Source organism: Ochlerotatus camptorhynchus, unplaced genomic scaffold (assembly GCF_037179485.1).
Source record: "Ochlerotatus camptorhynchus isolate MF236.1 unplaced genomic scaffold, CSIRO-AGI_Acam_v1.1 ptg000080l, whole genome shotgun sequence".
In the NCBI taxonomy this organism is placed as follows: domain Eukaryota; kingdom Metazoa; phylum Arthropoda; class Insecta; order Diptera; family Culicidae; genus Ochlerotatus; species Ochlerotatus camptorhynchus.
The window spans coordinates 1,301,212-1,325,234 of NW_027040570.1; the positions used below are offsets into that span (position 1 = coordinate 1,301,212).

Genomic DNA, 24,023 nt, shown 5'->3' on the forward strand with positions numbered 1-24,023 from the left:
TAGTCATGTTAACAAATAAAACGATTGACGAATCTTGAATGTGGATGGGCTTGAGATTAGACTCACGATGTTCTGCTCAGTAAGCAAAACCGGTTGCTCTAAGGCCACCGAGCCCCTCATATCACATTATAGCGTTACTCAAGTTTTTATAACTATTCAAACCCGGCACCGGCGACAACGAAAAGTTTTACAAAATACACGATAAACAAGTGATCTTACCATAAATTTTTAATATGAAAGGACCTAGGACTGCGTTTTTCTGCTCATTGCATCGTAACTCTTGCGAAAGCACACCCGTCGTCGTCGAACGGCAAAAAAAAGGAATCGGTGGGCAATTTTGTGATACGGATTTCGACAATCAACCGGGAATGCACGAATTTCACCACACCCAACTGCGAAACACGTTCAGAAGCACTTTTGGTACACTTTCGTTCGAAAACACTTTTTTTTCAAAAATAGTTGCGAGTGAACCAACATTATCACCGCGTAAATAAACTAGAATTAAAATTATCACTCGCGATGCCACAAATTTCTGGACCGGGAGAAAAAATCAAACGCAGATAGCGTCAAATCTTCTGTTGCTTGCAAACATGATGAATCATGTTTTCTTTCTCGATTCTAAAACTTCTCGGAAAGCGAGAAAACCACCACTCACACACGTATAACCGTCCGGGAGGCAGAGTGCCAGCGCTAATCCGGCAAATTCAGCCGAAAACTATGAAAGCGAATGCACGCACAAAACAGAGAACAAACCGTATCCAAGGGCGTTCGAAACTCGACTCCCCGCTCGTATATGTCAGTCTCAGAGCACCTAAATTAACATTATTTTTTCTAGGAGTGTAGCTAATAAATTATCACACTAAAGCTTCATGTTGATATTAGTGCAGCATTTCCTTTAACTCTGAAAATCTTAAACTTCACGTACGAAGTAACAACACACTTCAATTGAATGTAAAATAAATGTCAATCCAAGAATTTTAGAAAGTTGTCAAATCCAAGATCGACCAAGATTTTCTTAAATGATTTCAGTGAAAATTCTTAACATTTCCTAAGCATCGGAAACGTGATTTTTTGTTATTTTTTGCAATCTTCGATGACAATGATGATTTAAAAAAAAAAATTATTGAGGTACGAACTTTTTTTATATTACAAGCAAGGTTTGAAATGGTTGACGTTTTTACTACACTCGCTTCGTTGTCGTGCGCAACAGTCTGTTTGTATTTGTACTCTCATGCTCTACCGTCGTCTCTCTTACACAACACAAACGGTAGAGCAACATTCGAGCCAAAATAAATTTTATCAAATAACTATCATATGACATGTGTGATTTCGTTCTAATTCCTCAATTTGGTGTAAATTAAACCATTTCGGATCATAATTTTTAGAATTCACACAATTCATTCGCGACGGTCTTCGGCGACAGTGTCGTATGACAGAGCCTGTCATATGACATTTTAGTTTGGTACTGTAATTTGATAGCTTGTTTTGCAAGTGTCGGAAGCAAAGGCAGTCGATTATCACAGAAAATGTGACCGATTACAAGACTGGTCACATGATCCCAATGACCAATCAAAAACTCTGAATCTTAAAAAAAATCCTAGGCGAAATGGATGTAATGTTGGCTTAAATGCCCCAAATTTGGGCCCATACATAAATTCAGCAATCGACTAAATTTTCAATAGCGACCAAAAATATCTATTAGAGCCATCCCAATGACGCGTTCAATTAGATAAAATTGATAAATAGCAGATTTTTAGCGATGGGCCCAATCTTAGATCCATAGGCTGACATTAGAGCCATTTCCCCTAATTTTGAACTTGAATTGATGTGTACGGGATCTTGCGGGTCAATGTCTGAATTAGCTAAATTGTTTATTTGGAAAGTTTTTTTTTTAAATTCCAAAAGATTTCCTTAAGATTATTTCAAAATATTTTCATAGATTTTTTTGTGTCATAGTCACTGTACAATATTTTAGGTCATCCGTGACTTGTGTGGCAGGGATAAGATTTGAATCGTGACCTTCACGTGAGAGTTACTTTCAGGATTTCGTCTAATGATTCTCTCCGATATTTCCTAGAAAGTTTCTCCATAATAGATTCGAAATTCTGTGCATTATATGCAGAACACTTTAGGAATTTCATTCAGAATACTCAGATAATTCGCTCCGGATCGTATTCTTAATTATTCTCACGAGAATTTGCTATAATTCCTCTCCATAGTTTTTTTTTTAAATTGCCTTAGAATATTCCTCAGAAATCATTTGGTATGCCCTTTAGAATCTCGAAAGCATTCTTCCAAAATTTCCTTGGATTTCACCTCGAAATTGTATGGAAATTTTCCTGAGAATTCCTTTAAAATTGGCGTCGAAAGAATCTCTTTGAATTTTCTTGAAATTCTCATGAGACTCTCGTTAGACCCTGGGCTTTTGCAAAACCTTGAGGTTGTTTAATTAGGCTACTACGGCTGACCTGGATCTTTATCACATTTGGAAAGATGCACACTAATGTTACCAGAAAGCACTTTTTTTGACGCATAATTTTAGATTGCAAAAAGCTCGCGTCATTCTATTCTTTCTGCTATTTTACACAAAATGACGCGAGCTTTTTGCAATCTGAAATGATGCGTCGAAAAAACTGCATTTGAATTTTTCGAAAACGCATCAACGTAAATTGAACCTTAATGCTTACCAAAAGTGCATTTGAACCTGCTTGTAAAAGCATATTAACAGATTAATTATCACCGTACATTTTTTTGTTCTGATCTAATAATAAATTATTAAGCACAGCATTTGATTTTTTAGAAGGAATGCTAGATTTAGTCACAGTAGAAATCATCTGTGTTTTTAATCAATCCTTTATTAAATTTTATTTATTTATAAAGGGTATGCACGCAATGAAAAATGGAAAATGAATTCACATGAGACTCTCCTTAGAATTTCATTAGAATCTCCTGGAACGCTACTCCGAAACTTTTGGAAATAATGTTCAAAATTTCTTCTAGGGACCTTGCCGGAAATTCCATGAAACTAGCTTGAAATTTTGCAAAGATGTTTTTAAATTATATTAAATGCTTGTGGAATCACTATCGATATTCAATTCTAGCTCTCCTCAGAATTATCTGATTGATTGAGTGTTTGAATAATTTTTAAGCGATTTCTATGTATGTGATCTTGAAATGCTTCTCAAAATTACCTGGGAGTTCTAGTCAAATTCCTTTACAATTGTCCTAAGACTTCCTACAGAGAGTCAATTGTAGAGGACCACTATTCTGATCAAAACTCAATTGACATTCTTATACAAATTCACCAGATAATTTTTGTGTCAGAATTCTAAAATTTTATCTTTGTTCAAGATATTGTTTTGTTTGTTAATTGAAAACTTGAAAATAGAGCCCTATTTAAAATTTCTAAATCTCGGAAAGTTACCAAGAATGTAAAAAAAACTGGCCTAGCCTAGCCTTCAACCGAAGACTACAAATCAAGAAGACTGGCAACTGTTCCCTTCTCCCATACAAATGTCAAACATCACTGCACACTAATCGAGTCAGTACGGTTTTACTGAGTTTTTGAATTGCGGAACTGTTCGGTAAAAGTTTAAAAATCTGTGGAAAATTTATTAATGAGAAAATTTGTTCTGAACTTGTACATACTTAGTTATGTTAACCTCATTTAATGATAGAAAATAAAATTAGTCGATTTAATTGATTCCTTACGGATAACGGTCACTTGAATTTTACCGACTTTTTCAGCAATTCAAAAACCCAGTAAAAAAAATCTTAGTGTGTGATAACGACGCCTCTGTCAATCAAAGGTGGAACTTTGAAGCACAAGTGTTAGTGAGGCTGCTTATTTACAGTGACTGTGTGTGTGATCTAATGTCACCGAAATGAATAATCATAACACGGTACTCGTTGCTGTTTTTGTTTTGCTCTACAAAATTTCACGGCAATTTGTATCCTAATCCCAACAAGCCGGTGGTTTTCCAACTCCAAACTGAAAAACTTGTCATGGTGGATCAAGTAGAAGATTGAAACTCGGATCGATACCTACACACTTAGAAAAATTCATGCGATTCATGCGAAATTCATTCAATTCATTCAAAATACGAAATTCAGCTCAATAAAACGTACTTTCGAAGTTTTCAGTCTCAGAGCACTTAATTTTACATGACATACATCTCATTCTTTATGTCAAAAATGGATTCCGTCACGTGTAACATTAGGTATTTCAAAGTGTGTAGTGAAAGTAACTTTTACTTGTGAACGAGGAACCGAAATATTGTTTATTTTGCCTGTTGGAAGCAATCAATAATAAGGAATTGGCAGCTTCCACCATCATTAAGTGAACTACCGTCATTCGGAAGCAGCATTCAAGGATTTAAAAAGAAGAAAGATACGTTAGGGTAAACGCTCCTATAGTTGCGGTACGTTAGAAGCGTTAGGTTCCTATAGTTGTGTATTGAGTCTCCATGCACAACTATAGGAACCTAACGCTTCTAACGTACAGCAACTATAGGAGCGTTTCCCCTACGTACATCACGATCCAACGGAAGGCGTAGCAGGATCTAATGTTGGAAAATGGTCAGCGAGTACTGTGCCAAGTTGCCGAGCGTCACAACTTAACTCCCCCCGCTGTGGCCAGGTGCCAAAGCCATGCGGAACGGGCATGCATTTTACTAATGCACCATACGAATGCCCATAAATGCAACATACGAATGCCCACAATTTTCAACACAAATTTACTTGCGCATCAGTTCAATTTCAGCTGGAATTTTACTCGTTGTCAGCATAAAGCAAAGAAAGAAACGTTTCTCTTTTTACGACAATAATAACAAAACCAATTATTGACAGCTATTTATTTCTATTTATGTGTGTGAAAGCACTCGTGAATCAACACACACCATCATACACAGGTTCCACTTTTGCTCAGAAGAGGCGTTGCCGTTACTGTCTCCTGATTTTTGGTAAAGTTGCCAGTCTTCTTGATTTGTAGTCTTCGCTTCAACAAACGCGTCTACCAATCTATCATTTTATAACATTCGGTAATGATACACTGGGACCATTGCGTTCGGTCTAATGCCTTTCGAGGAATTTACATGTAACTGATACTTATAAAAATATGTCATATTTCGGACTTAAAAAATGCATGAAACATAATTTGATAATAAATTTCAAAATTCTGTTTCTTTATTTAAGTGTCGAGTCTTAACTTAATTGTTTTTGCTATTTGACCTGGACATTCTGGTATGCATCACGGTCGGGGGTAACGGCGTCTTAGGTGATTAGAAGCGAGCGTGGGATTTCCTGAATTATGCTGCCCGCCGCAACGCCAACTCTAATATTTTTTGAGGGCTTCAGCCTGCACAACCTGGCGACACAGCAACACACACGGTGACAACCTCCGCTCCATATGTTCGCGAGCGGGGCCCCAATTGTAAACTTGATTCTCATGTGGCGCTGATCAGCCAACGTGATTTAGATTGGTCATAATTTGAAACCGGTATGTGCGGTTAAGTCGAACCGTGAAGGACGCCTTCGCAGTTTTCATTCATAACTTTTCTCTCTTGCAACTTTGAACCGGTTGAAGTTGGGTTTCGAGACATAAACAAAGAGTCAAATGTCGAAGAAGGCTTGCAAGTGCGTAATTATGATGAGATGTGGGCGTCTTCGTCATATTGGGATTTTTTTTAAATATTTAGTAACGAACAGGAAAGTGAGGCAAATTTGAATACAATCAATTTAAAATTGTTGGATTTGAAAGGAGAACCAGGGGAGGATGGATCTTCAACAGACCTATTCACATGTTTAAACATGTTCGGCAATTGGAAAGGCGAACAAGACTTCAGACTTTCTCGTGTCACAATGAGGATCTGTGCACAAATCGATGAAGATTGGTGCCTCAAGTTAATTCAATGATTGTTTACTGATTTGTGTTTTAAAATCGCACTTAAAATAATCCTTCAGATTAGTGAACATAAAATTTACCATTTCTAATATTATACAGCACTACAGCATTACAAAAGTATGTCATATCAACATACCATCGGTAGTGGAGCTAAAAAAATAATATTTTTTACTTTTTTTCTGGCCTGAGCGATTACATTTCTGCCGGATTATAACAATTATTTTCACCGCTGCACAGTGGCACAAATCTGAATAAAGACGGTCAAATATATTTTCTACCCTTTTTCAACGATTTCGAGACTAGATGTTTAGGGAGAAGTTACTCAAAATAATATCCGGCATCTTTTGAAATAAACACCTGAATAATCTTTAAGCTAGAATTACACATCCGAATTCTAACTTTTTCCAGTTACGAGATAGTGGTTCTATGTCTTGCACAAAGTTGCAGAACAGTTGATTTTATGAACATTTACTAAAGACACGATCTTCTCCGATTTACATGAAACTTCGCATAATTGTTTGTTACGGTCAATCATTCACGTTTTTGCTAGAGTCGGTGTATAATGAGTCACGCCAAGAGAAAAACAGTTGAACTCGCATCACGGTTTCCGAAGGATTCCCTTTCTTTTCACTTGGCAACAGAGGACTTCTACATCAACTTTAAATGACTTCTAGCAAAAACCAAAAATAACGGCTGTAGTGAATCATAATATCAGTGATTTTGTCAAATTATCTTATCAAAAAATAGTAGAAATTCTCATTACTGATCAAAACCAAACGTATCCCATGACCATTTAATGCTCGCTGCGTGTTTATGATGATTTCTTCAATTTTATTTTATATTTCATTGCAATACCTTTCGTGGACCTTTCATAGCATCGTAATGTTTATTTACTTTGCACGATAGGTAGCCGATTTGACAGTTCAATAGGTAGACTTGGCTTCACTCTTGGCGTGACTCATTATACACCGACTCTAGTTTTTGCTAAAATTCGGTCATTTTTGCGGGATTCAAACAAAACTTCTAAATGGAGTATTCGAGATTTTTCAATAAATCTTATCTCGAAAACGTCACTTTCAATCAAAATGACGTCTGAAGTTGTAGAGGAAAAATCCTTTCAGAAAAAATATACACGGTGAAAAAAATCAATTCATTTTGGGTAAAAATTCAGACAAGTGTTTAAATTTAAATAACAAAAACTACCCCGTTGAATATTTTTTTCCTTTATTTCTCATTAAAAAGCTTTAAAAAAATGCTAGCCTCTTTGGAAAATGCTAGCCTTCATTCGAATGTCCCTCCAATTATGACAACGAAATGTCAAACTAAATGTGACGTCTATTTTTGATGTATAACTGCTTTTTAACTGAGCTACAACCGTAAAATTAGCTTGAATAACCTTACATATTTTTTTTGGTGAAATCGCTGTGTTTACTATTTCCCAAATCCGTCCGCGAATTAGTTTTTGGTTAAACGTATATTCGTATAATTTTATAGTGGAGCTGGGTCTCAAAATGAGTGCAAGGTAAAAAAAAATAATGGGATTAAAGACAAGTGCTTCATATCTAAACTGCAGGGTGACCAGTGATCCGGGAAACCGAAAAACCGGGCTGAAGCCACCGGGAAAAAACCGGGAAGATCCCGTGAATTTCGATGACAAATCCGAAAAAAATTACTTCCTCTATTTAAAAAAAAATGAGATTTTAAGACCCTTGGACTCGTCTAGATTTTTAGGATACAGTCACTTTGAAGATTTTTTTTCCAAAACAAATTTTGACAGATTTTATAATGAATACTAGAAATAAAACCAAAGTATTTCAGAAAACATTTTTGGAGAGATTTAGGAAAATCTCTACGAGAGTTTCGACACCCATGTCAATTGAGTGAGTTCAGAGTAAAAATTTAAGCACTTCTCTAGAAAATTCCATGACGATTGTGAAGAGGAACCCAGGATTCGTAAAAAGATACCAAGGGAATTGAATTTGAAGGGTGCAATTCCAAAGAAAATTCTGTGGATAATTCCATGCGCATTTCGAAAAGAAATTCTAGATAATTTTAAGGAGAGTTCCAAGCAATTTCCAGATGAATTTAAAGGAGAACCCCAAGATAATACTGAACAAAATTTGAAGACAATTTCCGACGGGAGAATTTCTCATTCCCGATGGTGTTGGCAGGGAAAGGTGGTCAAGAATCCCGAGGTGAATTTCATGCGAATTCTGCAAGGAATTCCGAGAATTGAAGCGAATTAAAAAAATTAAGCTTCATTGAAAGAGTTTAAAATTCAAAGAGAATCTATGAACGAATTTCAAGAGAGTATTAAAAAAAATAAGGCGAATTCTAAAAAAAATGCTTTGAATGGAAATGATTTTAAAGGAAATGCTTAAGAACAATCAAATAAAATCCTGTTAAGATTTGAGTGAATTTTCATAGACAAATTGTGAACACTTCGAACGTGTCCCAGAGTCAAATTCAAGATCCAGGAAAGTAGATTTATATCGCAATGGTTGCAGTTCCTTCACACATCCGTAACGTCCCGTTTACTGCTTGAACTGATTACCTGGTGTTTACCACGTTTAAAATGTGTGTATTTTTCTAAATGCGCTGCCTTCCTGTTTTTGGCAACACGCGATTTATGTCTTATTTGCATTCTATAAAATGTATCGAATGCTTTATTCAATTCGAAATTTTATAGGATCAATCTTCATGGATTAGAGGTCCATGTGGTATTCCATGAAAAAATGTCCAGAAGGCACTGGTATAGTTCTGAAGAATGTAATAGTCGATGGGATTGTCAAAACCGGGTAGGTACTGCACCTGGAATTATTGTGGAATTTGCTGGAAAGTCAGGCAATATCAGGGAATTTGATTTTCTTCATTGAGTCGACACCCTGAATTACATCTCTTCAATGATTTATTAAATTTTGCAATATATTCCTGCTAAATGAGCTGTTTAATTTACACTTTTGTATCCTATAGTTTATTAATTTTTAATCAAGACGTCAACAAATCTCACCGTTCAAAATTGTGGCAAATTTCGGAACCCATTAACATTTCAGCCCTCATCAGATATGCGATGTATTTCCGCTTTTATTATAATTTTATGCCCGATGTGTGCGATTGTGCGATACGTCGAGACAGGCACGAGTCACGGATGATGCGATGGATGTCGCGTGTACTCTACAATCCACCGAGCTTTATGAATTTTGCATATTAGTGATCATTTGCATTCGATAGCTTAGTCAGTCAAGTCGTAGCATACCATTCGGGAAGGTGGTGGGTTCGATTCCCGATCCGGTAGAGATATACGAATTCCATGTTTTTTATGGTGGATTAGAAACTTGAGTGCAGTTTTTGGAGTTCCAATTGGTACGTAGTAACCGTGAAGAAGAGGCAAAACAAAGGGCACTACCGTCGATAGGACGAATAACTCCACAAATGGCTTCGTCGGTTCGGTTGCGACGTCGACGACGACGACTAAGATGACGATGGAGTTAACTTCCACAGAATACGGGTGAGTGACGACAACGAGCGTGTCATCCGTAGGCGTAAATTCTATCAACTTTGCATCAATATTGTAACGCATGGCAGTAACGTTTTGCATATGCCTTGAATAAAGTGCAGTAAAATTATGCACCGGAGTAAAATTCCTGCTTGAACTGCTAGTCGTTAAGTGTTGCTTTTGAAGGAATTTAAACCAAAAGAGAAGCAATTTGCGCATGCAAATTTTCTGCGTGTATGACAATCCGTTCCCGTTCGGAGACAATTTACGACAACCGTCACATGTTTTCATTCGGCTTTCCGATTCCCTTGATCCCTCGCATGAGGGTTACAGTCGGGCGATCATGTTCATGTAAGCGCCACTGTGTTGCTTGCTGAAGACAGAACTTAATAATTCAATCCAGCAGTTCCTTGAGAACAAGATGTATGCTTTCATTGTCGAAGGTTTTTTTCTTTTTCTTGCCGTTGAGAGGAACATAATGGTGGATGGTGCAGAGGTTGATGAGACTACTTTATGAGTTGGTTTTTTGCTCGCTCGGTTTCGAGGCTGGTAGCCCTTGGAAACACAAGGAGCCTGCGCGCACAGCGTTCTCCGTAGCAAAAGGGCAATCCATTTTCCGTGATTTCACGTCACTGATTAGCATAAAATAAGAGACTGTCTGGATTACGTCCAAGCTCTAGCCCAGAAAATGTTCTATAGGTACAGCAAAGTGCACTCAATGACGACGACGATGGACTGATTTATGCGGGCTTTTGTGAATGTCATTTTTCAGGTTGTCGTACCGGATTGCTTGTTCCAAAGGATGATTGATCTCATTTGAGAATTGATTGGACAATAAAAGGCCTCTCATTGCCTAGTGGAGCAATGCAGTTAAGTTGAGCCGAATTTTCACTGTCTCATCAAAATTCACATCCTCTGTTTCCTCATTCCCCTTTGAGGCGTTCCGGGCAACAAGAATCATCATCCGAGTGCCATCGTGATTCAATCAATTAAGGCCAATTGGATTTTCATTACATCCTCTTTCTCTCTCTGTATGTGGTGTAGATATTCATGCTGCTAATTATACCGATGGCCATGCGTTAAATTTGTTACAACATAGGCCGTCAAAATGATTCCGCTTAATCGAATGGCACAGAACATCATCGGCCACTCCAGGTTTCACTTGATATTACACCGAGAACTTTTTTCGTGCATCAATTCCACATGACCATTTGTGTATAACTCTCGTCCGGCGACGGAAAATGCTCCGGGGTTTTGCAACTTTCTTTTGGGTGTAACTATGACAGCATCCGTCCAGCGGTACAGAAACGTTACCGAGTAAACATGAAAGAGGCGAAACCGCAGATTGCCTAATTGGAAGTTAATAACACCCAGTCCTAGCGGGGGCAATATGTCGAAGCTCAGGAAGTAATAAAACTATTAAAATAAGCAGTAAAGATTAGATTTGGCTTTTGCTTTAATTCGTTAATCTCGAATTGGAAGGCCACAGGGCGTTGCTTGGTTCTATAGCTTCTAGTTAAGGCGCCATTACGTACGTGGCCTAGATGGAATCTCTCCTCGAAATAACTTCCTAGCCAAATCACGTACGCATCCGCATCCATCCAATCACCCACCCACCCGGAATCTATCTGTATGCAAAAATAAAAGAGCCAATCGATTTACTTACTCATCATTCTTCTCCTACTACTTGTTTATCCTTCACAGATCTGTCCCGCAATCGGTTCTGCGAACTGCCAGAGGACATCACATCGTTGGCCTTCCTCGAACGCCTACTCGTCTTTCACAACACGATACGCTCGATACCGGACACGGTCCGGGGACTGCACTCGCTCACCTATCTAGATCTACGGTAAGTTCGGTTTGATGTCTCTTTGTTTAGAATTATACATATATTAGATATCTGCTAGAAGCTCGACTCGTGGAACTTTTAAGATGTGGAACGGCAATAGCGAATCGGTTGAGGCGACCATCTCACAGTACTCACTGTAATTGTTTTGTTCGGTACATAAAAACCACTGCGACCAGTAATTTGATCTATTGTAGTATATCCCGTGTCCTTAGTTTAGGGCATGTCGTATTACTCTATCACTATTGAGAAATGATGAATTATTTGTTTTTGATACAGTTGACACTTTTGCGTTCATTGCAAGGAATCGATTCTAATTGAAAGGTCCCAATATTTATACCCTTCGTAGAGTGAGAGCACCCCCAAAGGCGCGCTCCTTTGTCAGTCAAAATTGGATACACAATTAAGCAATGACACCGATAATTAACCACTTCAAACTATGGAACAACGAATAGAAGATTAGAAATCACATAGATGAAGACTAACTGACTCATTTTCTCTTTGTTTCAAGATCATTCTCGGTGGACAAAGTCGAGTCTTGTCATCAACAAGGCATAAAAAGTAACAAGGACTAAGATGCGTTCCTTTGATTACTGAAAAATCCTGTTCCCCTTATTTGAAGTAGTCAGGACTAGAAATCGGTGGTAGATCTTACATCCCGTAACGTACCACGAAAAGGTGATCTACCCACGTCACGGGGCACTCACTGTAATTACAAGAATTCATAAAGAACTTTGAGTTGATTTTTCTAAGCTCAATCTTTTAAGGAACTTCAATTGTTCCTGAAGCAATTTTAGGATTCTAGAATGGTAAATTTCCCAGTCACCTGGTGGCTGCATCGATACGAAGATGGCATATTTTCACTACGCTCAAGATTCTGTTGAGTTTGGAAAAAAGTACCGAAGCTCTAGGACTACTTTTCAGGACAGGACAATAAATGGCCATTTTTCAGGAGAATCCCCGGGACGAATTCAAGGCATTGACCGTTTTCCCAGTAAATCTGAACGTCCGGAGTATAGTTTACTAGTCACCAGGTGACGGAATCAATATGATGATGGCTCATTTCCACTATGCCCATGATCCTAAACAATTTTATAGAAAATCGCGAAGGACGACTATCAAGAAATTCCAATTTTTCAGGTGAATCCGGATATCCGCAGAACCCTTTACTAACCACCCGGCGACAAAATCAATATGGTGATAGCATATATCGACTATGCTCAAGATACTACACATCCCCTATTGCGAAGTAATGACTCTATATATTTTGAAACAAATCGTAGAGATATGACTTCTTTTAAGAAAACGGCTTCCTGGAGAGTTTGGATATCCGGAGCACGGCTCTACATTTTCGAAGCTCTAAAATGAACTCGAGTTTTGTTTCTTTCACACAACGTGACCATAAGCACGAAACGAAAATGAAAAAGAAGCACACTGAAAAATGAAAGCTAGCTTCGTCGCATTGATTTTGTCGATTGAAGCTGATATTTTGACACCCTGATCCAAAGAACCGTTTACAGGTCATCCGCAGTTATAATTGATATGATAATGGCATATCTCCATTATGTCCAAGATTTAAAAAAAAAGAGCGGGTATCTAAGACTACTTCTCGGTTCGGTTCGGTTCGGTAATCTATCCAATTTTTTCGAAATTTTGAAAACCACTATATTGTTTTGCATGGAATGGCTATACATACAGTGTATCTCAAAATTGTGCGTACAGCTGTCCGTACATTTCAGAAAAACAGCTGTACGAGCTCAACTTAAAAAGATAGATTTCTAAATTTTTGGCTGCTGGCTCTTCAACCATTTACTGGTTATCGCTATAGTATTGGGCTTATTTGGATGAGTGTGTAAGAAGTTAGAGCTATTTTAGAAAAACTAGATTTCCTAAAATAAAACCCATTTTCTAGAAATACAATGAGCCAAACATATTGAACTTTTGCTTATCTGTAGTCATAATAAAGATCTTTAAAATACTACTAATTTTACTAAAATCCGCCTACTATGAAAAAAGTTGAAAATCGACCGTTTTACTGAAATTACTCAAACTTCATACATACTCTTATGCAATAAAGTCCATAATTGTTCAACCATTAGCCAAGATTTCAAAAATCTATCTATTCACAGTCTTTTAAAAAATTGCTCATTCAGGTGTACGCTCAATTTTGAGATAAACTGTATAGTTGACTTATATGAAATTCGTACAAGTTCGGAAAACTTGGTAAAAATTCGGTTGTAGATTTATTAGAAGTTCAAGGATTTTCGAATAAGTTTACGGAACTTCCTAGGGGTTTGTGGAACTTCTCACAAGATCAGGAAACTTCATTAAAGCTCAAGGAGTTCAAATAAGCTCAATGGATTGTATGCCACTTAAGGTAGCTTCGTTTGAACTCATAGAACTGGTAGCATATAGCACAGGATCCTTCATAGTAGTTCATGATAATTTGCAGAATTTTAGAGAACTTCGTTGATATTCACTGATTTTTAATAGGATACCTATAAAATCGTCTGCATATTTCTCAAGATTTTAGGATATTCTTCCAAGTCGGCAGGTTGATCAGGAAGTATTTAAAGCATCTCCAGCTGATACAAAATTGCAATAAAGTCCCCTTGATTTTTTTTAAGACTTCAGTTACCTAAAAAAAAAGAAGATTTCATTCATGCAGGATGAAAGCGTAAACCGTAATGTATAGAAAGATAAACGAGAATGTTCGGGATATCTTTCAAATGTCTTCAAAATGAAGACATGTCTTCAGGTCTGGCGTCTCTGTGGTGGACTGTCTATTTGTCTGTTTGCCTGTCTGTATGTTTATCTGTTTATCTGTTTGTTTGTCGATCTTTCGCTTTTCGTAGCTGCTAGACTTCAGAACTGTTGGTATGTCTGTCTTTCTGTCTATCTGACTGTTTTTTTTTGGCTAGGAAGAAACCTTCAAAAAGGCCATCATGCCACCGCTTGTTGGCTGTGGTTGCAGTGAGGGATTTTTACCGCACTAAAACCTTCTTGGCCCTATTCCCCCGGGACCACCTGTCGTATTACTTCGTAGGGGACTGTGCATTACGCACCTCACTTTACCTCCTAGCGTCGTGTTCTACTCGGTTAACCCGGTGCGATGGATTCAGCCTACTACCACTCCGAGTTCTCCTGGCTTCGTCTTTCACTTCGCACTTGCATTACTACTTTCTAGCTGGTCTCCTCGCCATTTTCGCTGCAGCGCTGACATGATCTGCGTTACTGCTCTGCTGACGGCATTAAAGGTGCCCTGCTATCGACACATTTCTTCGACGACATTCTCCGCGCTAAGGGCGAGCATCTCCTCTCGCACACCATCAAATCTAGGATACTCGAAGACCACGTGCTCTTTTGATTCTTCCACATTCCCACACTCCGGACAGAAGGGTGACGTTGTGTGTCCGAACCGATGCAGGCACTTCCTGAAGCAGCCATGACCAGACAGGAACTGCGCCAAATGGAAGTTGACTTCTCCTTGCTTCCTGTTTACCCAGGTCGAAAGAATCGGTATTAGCCTGTGTGTCAATTTACCGTTCTCCGCTGCATCCCACTCCTGCTGCCACATCGACACCGTTCTCGCCACTTTTCGTACTCCTCTGGTTTCTCTCCTCACACAGAACCCGTAGTCCTCCGCCAAGGTGATGCCGATTGAGATCATACCGGCGATAACGCATACTGCCTCCGTTGAAATGGTTCTGTACGCACTCACGACTCGCATGGCCATGAGCCGGAACGTACAGCTCAATTTCATTTGGTTCTGCTTCGTTTTCAGCCCTTCAATCCAGGCTGGACCTCCGCATCTTAGTATCGATGAGGACACACTAGCCAGAAGACGCCTCTTGCTGCTGCTTGGACCAGAATTGTTCGGCATGATTCTGGCTATTGCGTTGATGGCCTTCGCCGCCTTCTCGCAAGCATATTCGATGTGGCTGTTAAAGTTTAGCCGGTCGTCGATCATCACCTCCAGATACTTCAGCACGCGATTCGAAACAATGGTGTGCTCTCCAACGGTGATTTCTGCACGCTGCACTGCTTTGCAGTTACTAACCAACATCACTTCTGTTTTGTGGTGGGCTGCAAGCAGCTTCGCTCCTTGCGTCCAGTTACCAATCGTATCTATCGCCTCGGCCGCCAGACGACATCGTCCGCAAAGCCAACGATCTCATCTCCTTTGGGCAGCTTGAGCATCAGCACGCCATTGTAAATTCCATTCCATAGCGTGAGACCTAGAATGGAGCCTTGTGGAACTCTCGCCGTAATTCTAAGCGATTTCTGCCCCGTGTCTGTCGCGTAGACCAGGACCCGGTTCTTGAAGTAACTACTTAGAATCCTGCAGAGGTAGTCTGGAACCCTCATTCTATGGAGCGCCTTGGCGATGGCCTCCCAGCTAGCGCTATTGAATGTATTCTTCACATCAATTGTAATGACGACGCAGTATCGATTTCCTCTCCGCTTCTGTTTGGAAGCTTTTTTGGCTCTGTCAATCACTATCCGAATTGCATCCACCGTCGATCTCCCTTTACGGAATCCAATCTGCCTCTCCGACAATCCGTGTTCACTCTCCGTGCATTTCGTCAACCTGTTCAGGATGATCCTATCCAAGATCCCCCGGCGGTTTTCCGGGCTTCGGCAACAGCACAAGCTTTTGTACCTTCCACCTATCAAGGAACTGACCCTCGTCCAGACATTTCTGCAGCACTATCTCGAACATGTCTGGGAACGTCTGGATCGCCGCCTTCAACGCCACGTTGGGAATTCCATCCGGGCCGGGAGCTTTCTTCGCCTTCAACCCTTTCGCTGCTGCTAGGAGTTCCTTGTTGGAAACTTGTTCAACGTTGCCTCCATCTTCCTCGCCATATAATTTAGGTGGCCAGGTCATTGGATCATGCTGTGGGAAAAGTCCTTCCACGATGACTTTCAGCTTGTTTGGACACATTTCAACAGACATCGTTGGACCTCTGATCTTCGCCATCGCGACTTGGTATGCGTTGCCCCAGGGGTTGGCATCGGCGTTTCGACACAGCTCCGTGAAACTGTTTGACATGCTCAGTTTTATCTTTCGTTTTAGTGCAGCCTCCTCTCTGTCTGTTTCAGTTCTTGCTCTCTGAACGTACCTTCTGGCTAGAAGATAAGTAGCACGGAGGCTCCAGTTTTCTCGGCATAGTTGTGTCACATTGCTAATGATTTGGTCAACTCATTTGCGCTTAGACCCGGGACGCTGCTGTCTACCCTTACCCGATGAAGAGATCCTTATTAAATGCCTTCGTCTTCCACTTCCGCTCGATTACTTTCGTCCTCCGCATTTCCACCGGTGTCCGTTCGCCGATACTGTACCACATCGCCTGACGGTCACTATGGGTGAACTCTTCGCACACTCTCCAGTTCATACTTGCCACTAGTGACGTACGGCAGAAAGTGACGTCGATAATGGATTCTCTACCATCTTTGCGAAAGGTGCTGATGATTCCTAAGTTGGCCAGACTGACGTTCAACTTTGCCAGAGCTTCCAGCAGTGTTGGTACACCTGCTCCCCCAATCCACTACCCAAGCATTGAAATCTCCTGCGATGACGACTAATCTCCGTTCAATGAGCTCTCCGATCCAGCATCTGGTGGAACTGCTCAATTGTCCATCTCGGGGGTTCGTAGCAACTACATACATAGATTCCATTGATTTTGGCGATCACGAAACCTTCGTATGAGCCCGCCACCACTTGTTGAATTGGATACCTGCCCATGACCTTGTATGGCCGCCATTCCTGCTCTATCCGCCACCCAGTTACCATTCTCGAGAGGGACTCGATATGGCTCTGCAATGATAGCAACGTCGCACTTTGTTTCCGTTGTCAACTGCCACAACAGTTGCTGTGCAATGATTGAGATTTATTTGGGTATTATTGTTGGCCCACCATTGCCTTCTTGAACTCTGGGCACCTGAAACTTCCCGTCACATGGCCGTTTTCGTCCTCCTTTTTGCAGAGCATGACCTCGGTTGCTTCGTTCAGTCTTTTGCAACGTGCCTCTTCTCTCCGCATTTCATCTGTCAGGGCCCTTTGAAGTTTCTCGCCTGGTGACCAAAGCCCATGCACTTGAAGCATCTCTCCATTTTCTTAGACACCCGAGGAATAGCTTTCAACGGGCACACTGATCACCCAACCTTGATTCTTTAGCAGCTCGCCAGCTGCGTCCGAAGAAAGTCGTTTCGACGCCGTCTGTGTGCCACCATACGCCTTCCTCAACCGAATTGCCATCGACACGTCTGCCATGTTGCATTGCACCTTCAGCGCACTTTTCAACTCGTCTACCGTTGTGATCTCGTCCAGATCCATGCACTCGATCATTGACTCCTGGGATAAGCCTCTTACGTTAGCCGTCTCGCCAAGAGATTTTTCGACGAGCTCCTTAAAAGCTGCGCCCTTAACCGTAGGGTCTCTGTTCAGCTCAAATAGTATCTCGCCTTTCTGGGTTCAGCTGGTTATCACCACGTTCTCGCCTAGTTGTTTCAACTCCGGATCCTGTCTATCTGTCTTTTGTTTGTCCGATCTACCTGCCTGTCTGTCTGTATGTTTGACTGTCTGTCAGACTACTGTACTGCTGGAGTGCTGGACTAATGGATTGACGGACTGTTAGAATATCGTTTGCTGATCTGTCTGCCTGTCTGTCTGTTGGTTTTTCGGACTGCTGGACTTCCAGATTATCTGTCTGTCTGTCGAACTGCTGGACTATTGCAATTCCGGACTGCCGTACTGTTGAACTGTCTGATCTGCCTGTCTGTATGTATGTCAGTCTTTTGTACTATTGGACTGCCGATGATCCGTTTGTCTGTCTGTCTACCGCTCTTCCGGAATTGTGAACTGACAGACTACCGAACTTCCGGACAGCCGGTGTACCAATTTGCTCGTCTGTCAGTCTGTTTGTCTGTCTGGCTGGCTTTCTATCTACCGGTCATCGGGACTGCTGGCCTGCAAGCCTTTCGGTCTGTTTGTCTACTGGTCTACCGGTCATTCTGGACTGCCGGACAGCCATTGTACCGATCTGCTCGTCTATCAGTCTGTTTGTCTATCTTGCTTACTATCTATCTACCAGCCTTCCGGACTGCCAGACTGCCGGACTGTCAGGCTGTTTCTGTTAACCGTTAGTTTTTCGATCTACTGGACTGCTTGACTGTTGGATTATCGATTTGCTTGCCTGTCAGGCTTTCTGCTAATGGCGGTATGTCTGTCTATCTACTGGTATGCCGGTCTGTATGTATGTCCGTCTGTTTGTATGCCGGACTACTTGACTGCTTAACTGTTTGGCTGTTGGATTGCTGGATTGCTGGTCTACTGAAATGTTGTACTGCTGACAGCGTTGTTAAAATATCAAAAGATCAAATCTCACCAATGAGCACGATCTCACTTGATTTTCGTAGACAAGAATCAACAAGCAAACAACTGCGGATGATATTACAAGCTTAGGTACGGTAGCTCTGAACATCAAGCAAATAAAACTCACCAACTACAATTCTCATCAAACTATGGTGAGTTTGAGTTGAAAATTTTTGCTTTACACCCGAACAGGAACCGAAACATTCACCACTGCTGGCAACAGTAACTTCATGTTTACCATCTGTGAAGAGTAAAGAGAGATGATGCTTTCTCTTTCTACGAAAACGATGTGCAATGGAATCAGTTTTGTGTTGAGTCTACTCGCAGCTGCATTTTTACATGTTGGGGTTAGTCTCGCAATATCAAAGGAGCTTGTAAAATCAATATCATGCGCGATGTTTTGTTCCAATATCACGCGTGATATTAAGAGCCTATGAGAGCGTAAAAAAATCATTTGAGTGGATGATTATGCCATCACTGACTGCCGGACTGTCGGTCTGTCTGTCTGCCTGAATGCTGTTCTGTAGGTCTGTATGTATTTCTGTCGGTTTGACCTGTCTGTAAAGTCAGTCATGGCAAAGTGGTCCAGGAAAGCAATCTGGAGAGCAAAAACAGTAATATCTTTTGGTAAACAAACATTTGTATGAGAAGGTGCGTTACGGTGTTAGATCTTCCACATCGAACTCTGGCCCTAAGCTCTTCTTGTTGCCGGTTATGAACCTCAGTTTTGAGAGTATCCGAGACACTGAGCTTGGAAACAAGGGTAGGTTTCGACCACGGTTCTGATGCATGGTGAAATATCGGTATCGACGCTTGTTTTTTTATCACTGAGAAGACCTAATTTGATTGATAAGAGGACGCGTCTGTGGGAAGGTTGTAGGACTTTTTTTTTTAATACGGAGCATTACAATTCAATAAAGATTCTCTTGAGAGGAGCGACTATGCATGATAATAAAACATTAAATCGACAAATACTGCTTGAAATGGACACATATATTGGTAAAACTAGAAGAATCTCTGCATTTTGCAATCATATAAATATGACCATAAATCATGTTCTCAAAGTTGGTGCACAGGTAAAAAGTGGGGTTAAGCCCAAGTAAGAATTTTGGTAAGTCCAAGGAACAATTTTGGTTTTATGAGGGTTCTCGAGACCATGATTTAGACTTGTAGAATGCTTTAAAACCTCGATAAAACTTGCAATGTTACTTGGGAGTAATGCCACTGATTTGATTTGATACAATAAACATGAAATAAACATAAATCTTGTGATGGATTTTATATTACTTAGTTGTGCTCAAAGAACATTAATTTGAGAGGCGGCGTAAAGTCCTAGTGGTCAGAAAAAGTGAAAGAAAAACTGATATAGGGGAAATGGTTCTAATGGTTCTATTGTTGCTATTTATCAATTTTATCTAGATGAACGCGTCATTGGAATGGTACTTATAGATATTTTTGGTCGCTATTGAAAATTTAGTCGATTGCTGAATTTATGCATGGGCCCAAATTAGGGGCATTCAGGCCGACATTACATCCATTTCCCCTACCAATTGTGCAAATCATATTCACCAAAAGATGGTGCATTATGTACAAAGAAACTTTTCAATAGAAACCAAGTCAAGTTAATTCCTTCGTTCTGAAATAAACAATTTTGGCCGGCCTGGACCTTTATAACCCACTGTGCATGATGGACTATACTCAGTATTGAATTTTTGGGCAGTATTTGACCTATTTTTGCATCTAATTTTATCTCTCTACGATAAAGTCTGCCTGTTTCGTTCCATCTTGTTCGATATCTGTGGAGGCGAAACTGACATTTTAGGTTAGGCCTCCGCAAGTAACACGATGGGTATCTGTCCAGATCTTCGAAGGATTCGCAACACAGCAAAAAAATAATTTTGATATCACATCAAAGTGGATGCACTACAATCATGTCGAAAATTTCATGTAATTTTTATGACCACATAAATAAACAAATGCAGTAAAAGCATCGTAATGTCAGTTCATGCATTGTATTAATGATAATTTTGTCCTTTTTAGCAAGTAATATTACACCATATTTTCGACATGATTGTAGTGCATCCACTTTGACGTGATATCAAAATTATTTTTTTGCTGTGAAGTATGATAAAACATTACATCTTCTTCGCAATGAACATGAAACACAGGTTCAATCAGTAATATCAGTTTTACCTCCGCAAGTAATCATCTAAGAGGAACGAAGCTTACACGTGACATCAAGTGAAATCAAATGCGTTGCTTCCGATTAAGCCAACTGCCTAGATCAGATATCCAGTCTGGACAAACAATAACTTTCCCACGCCAAACGTTCCCTCTGTCGTAGAATTACTCTAATCAATTTATTCCAATGAATAGACCGTTTGTCTTCAATTATCAATCAATCTTATTCATTCGGTATGCAAACTGTTTTCACATTGACGAACGACGCAAAAACAAAAATGTGCCAACGAGGCTGCTAGCACAAATTAATTAACTGTAAATAATTGCCTCCGACCTAATTTCGCTTCCTGCTACACAAATCCAATAATCCCCATCCCTTTCCACAGAAACAATCAACTGTCGGTAATGCCGCGCGAAATTTGCTTCCTTCCGCTGCAAGTGCTGCTCGTGTCCAACAATCGGCTCGTGACGCTACCGGACGAGCTCGGCCGGATGGAGGAACTGACCGAGCTCGATGCCGCCTGCAACCAAATTACGCACCTTCCTCCCCGGATGGGCGATCTGCGGAACCTCCGGTCGCTCACCCTGCGCAACAATCATCTCGTCTATCTGCCTCGGGATCTCACCTGCCTGCAGTTAGTGTTTCTGGACATTAGCAGCAACAAGATTGCCACCCTGCCGGTGGAGCTTCGACTGATGAGTTCGCTGGTCGATCTGGAACTGTCGAACAACCCGCTTACCTCACCGCCGGCCAGTGTAAGCTGTTGCTTCTGCCTGTTTCAAAGTTTGGACGTGTGACTGTTCTTCTTATTGATTTATTTTCGAATTACAGCTTTGCGTCCGAGGCTTGGTGCACGTGTTCAAATACCTGGAAACAGCGGCAGCCAAAGAGGAAAAATCCAAATGCGGTCTGGATGGTCACGCGACCCTGCGGCGGTCGGCACTGACTTCGAAAAACTCATCCGGAAGCCTACTGGACGGTACACGAAATCGACGGGCCCATGTCGATTCCGGCTACAGCACCAGCGACGGTGGATTCGATGGTAAGCGTTGGTCCCAGGACGATCCGCACGATTACGGCACCTGTTCACCCAAGTGGTCACCCATTCCAATGCACACTGGTTTCGCTGGCAAACCGCCTCCAGCATCAACAACGGCACTGCTTCCTCCCTCGGCCGGTTCCGGTTATTCTAATCTGTTATCATCTGCAGGTGGAAATGGTCTTTCAGGTCTGCTGGGCAGTGAATATCACGGCGGAAGCGGCGGTGGCGGTGGAACGCTGGAAGAGGAATTCCGCAAGGGCTGTGCGCTGCTGGATCAGCAGGAGAGGAAAAAGCTGGCAAATAACAACAGGTTTGAGTGATCGCTTTGGTCGATTTCCTTAGGATTTAATTAAATTATTTCTTTTTCCAGCAACGACATTTCGCCGGAAGGTGATCTAACGCCGGACAGCTTGAAGGCTGACGAAAAGATGCGATCGCTAGGGAATATTCAAACTTACAGGTTTGTCAAAATATCATTCATTCTTCTCAAACCGCAAATTTAAACCATATTTTGCACCCCTCAGGGAATACAAGGAAGCACTTCGTCAGCAGCGCAACCAGATCGACATCTACCGACCCAAAGAGCAGCAGCAAATCCAAACACCGGACAGTGGTGGATCCACCGGCGATTCCCCTCTCAGCAACTTCTCTCCCTACAATAAATCCCAAGCCACAACCCCATCGCCATCCGTATACAGTAGCAGCAACCAAAGTTCCCCCCTCTCTCCTCACCACAGCAACATCCACAAACTGAACCAAATCAACGCCAATAGCAATCACAACAATAACAACAACAACAACAACAACAATAATGGTTTCAATCCAGCCGCCCCCAGTTCTAGTCCTCTGCTGTCGCCCAACCGAATCATTGTGGCACCGTTTGAAGAGTCCAACAGTAGCACCAGTTCGACGCCGAACAAACGACCGGTCCAGAAGGTGATTCCTTCGCGCAACATTACCTCAACATATCAAACCAGCCAATCGCCGACGCATCTCAACGGAAATCATACGACCGCGGTCAGCAACGGGAAAATACCCATCCCCAATGGGACCCCGGTGAAGACGGCCGTTTCCAACAGTAGCTGCGCGGAATACGCCTACGTGAAGCCCAACAGCCCGTGCAAGGCATCCAGTGGCATCCTGACGCATAACAATGTTCCTTCTTCGATCCCGAAACCGACGGTGAACGGTGCTAGTTCACCGTCGGCGAACGGAAATCAGAAACCGCTAACGGCAACCGTTGGCTACGTGAACAATGTCAAACCGGGACAGAAAACGAATAAGTAAGTTCCCTGTCAATGGGTTGGCAAAGTCTGAAAGGTTCGATAAATCTTGATTCTTTTTTTTTTTGTAGAACTGTCTCTTGGAATCGGGATGTACCGACGGATAAGTTGAGCTTCACGATGCGGCGGGAGTTCGATAAGCAGAAGGAGGAAACCGAACTGATTGATCAGCTTCGACAGGTTGGTTATCCTGGAAGTTGTGCCCCTTGTGGCAAGGGATTATCATATTTTTTCCACTATTTCACAGATCATCGAGACGCGTTTGAAGATGACCCTACCGGAGGATATTGCACCGGCGTTGACGGATGGCGTCGTGCTGTGCCATCTGGCGAACCACGTACGGCCCCGTTCGGTTGGCAGTATACACGTGCCCTCGCCGGCTGTGGTAAGATTGTTTTACATATGTACATGCATTTATATTTATTTCACGGAACATAAGATTCACATCTTTTTAACGTTACACAGTATTGAACTGTACTACAAGTGCGCTTCACATACAAAAAAAAATCACTTTTGGGAATTTTGATATCAAGATTTTGTTCTTAAACAAAGTAATCAAGATATCTCTTTTTAAATACTGCTATTATTTACTGTATAATACTGTTAATCTGAGTCACTCGATGGGAGCTCATTCCAATATACAACCCCTCTAACGAAAAAAGTAGAAGGATCTATGCCTAGAGGCACGAATGGAAGCTTGACGTAGGACCGCTAGTGGACGGAACAAATATGATTGTCATTTAGTTCTTAACTCTTTCCGTTTTTGAATTAGTGGCCCTGAAAAGATACAAATCACTCTAAAAAAATCAAGATTCAGGATTTCGAGGTCTTTTAAATAGATAAATTCTTTAGAAAACAAACTTAAGTCATTCTTCAAGATTCTAAATTATGAAC

General features: G+C 41.1%; 1 protein-coding gene across 3 annotated transcripts in view; it reads left to right on the forward strand.

Annotated features, from left to right (window-relative positions):
• Positions 1–24,023, forward strand: part of Lrch (Leucine-rich-repeats and calponin homology domain protein) — a 227,553-nt gene that overhangs the window by 185,093 nt on the left and 18,437 nt on the right. For 2 of the 3 annotated variants that reach the window (XM_065217836.1, XM_065217834.1), the window contains exons 2-8: positions 11,103–11,247; positions 21,190–21,559; positions 21,636–22,156; positions 22,217–22,306; positions 22,371–23,129; positions 23,201–23,309; positions 23,377–23,514. In XM_065217836.1, the coding sequence (XP_065073908.1) occupies positions 11,103–11,247; positions 21,190–21,559; positions 21,636–22,156; positions 22,217–22,306; positions 22,371–23,129; positions 23,201–23,309; positions 23,377–23,514 (2,132 nt within the window). The remainder of the gene's footprint in view (positions 1–11,102; positions 11,248–21,189; positions 21,560–21,635; positions 22,157–22,216; positions 22,307–22,370; positions 23,130–23,200; positions 23,310–23,376; positions 23,515–24,023) is intronic. The other variant, XM_065217835.1, reaches the window with a different exon arrangement.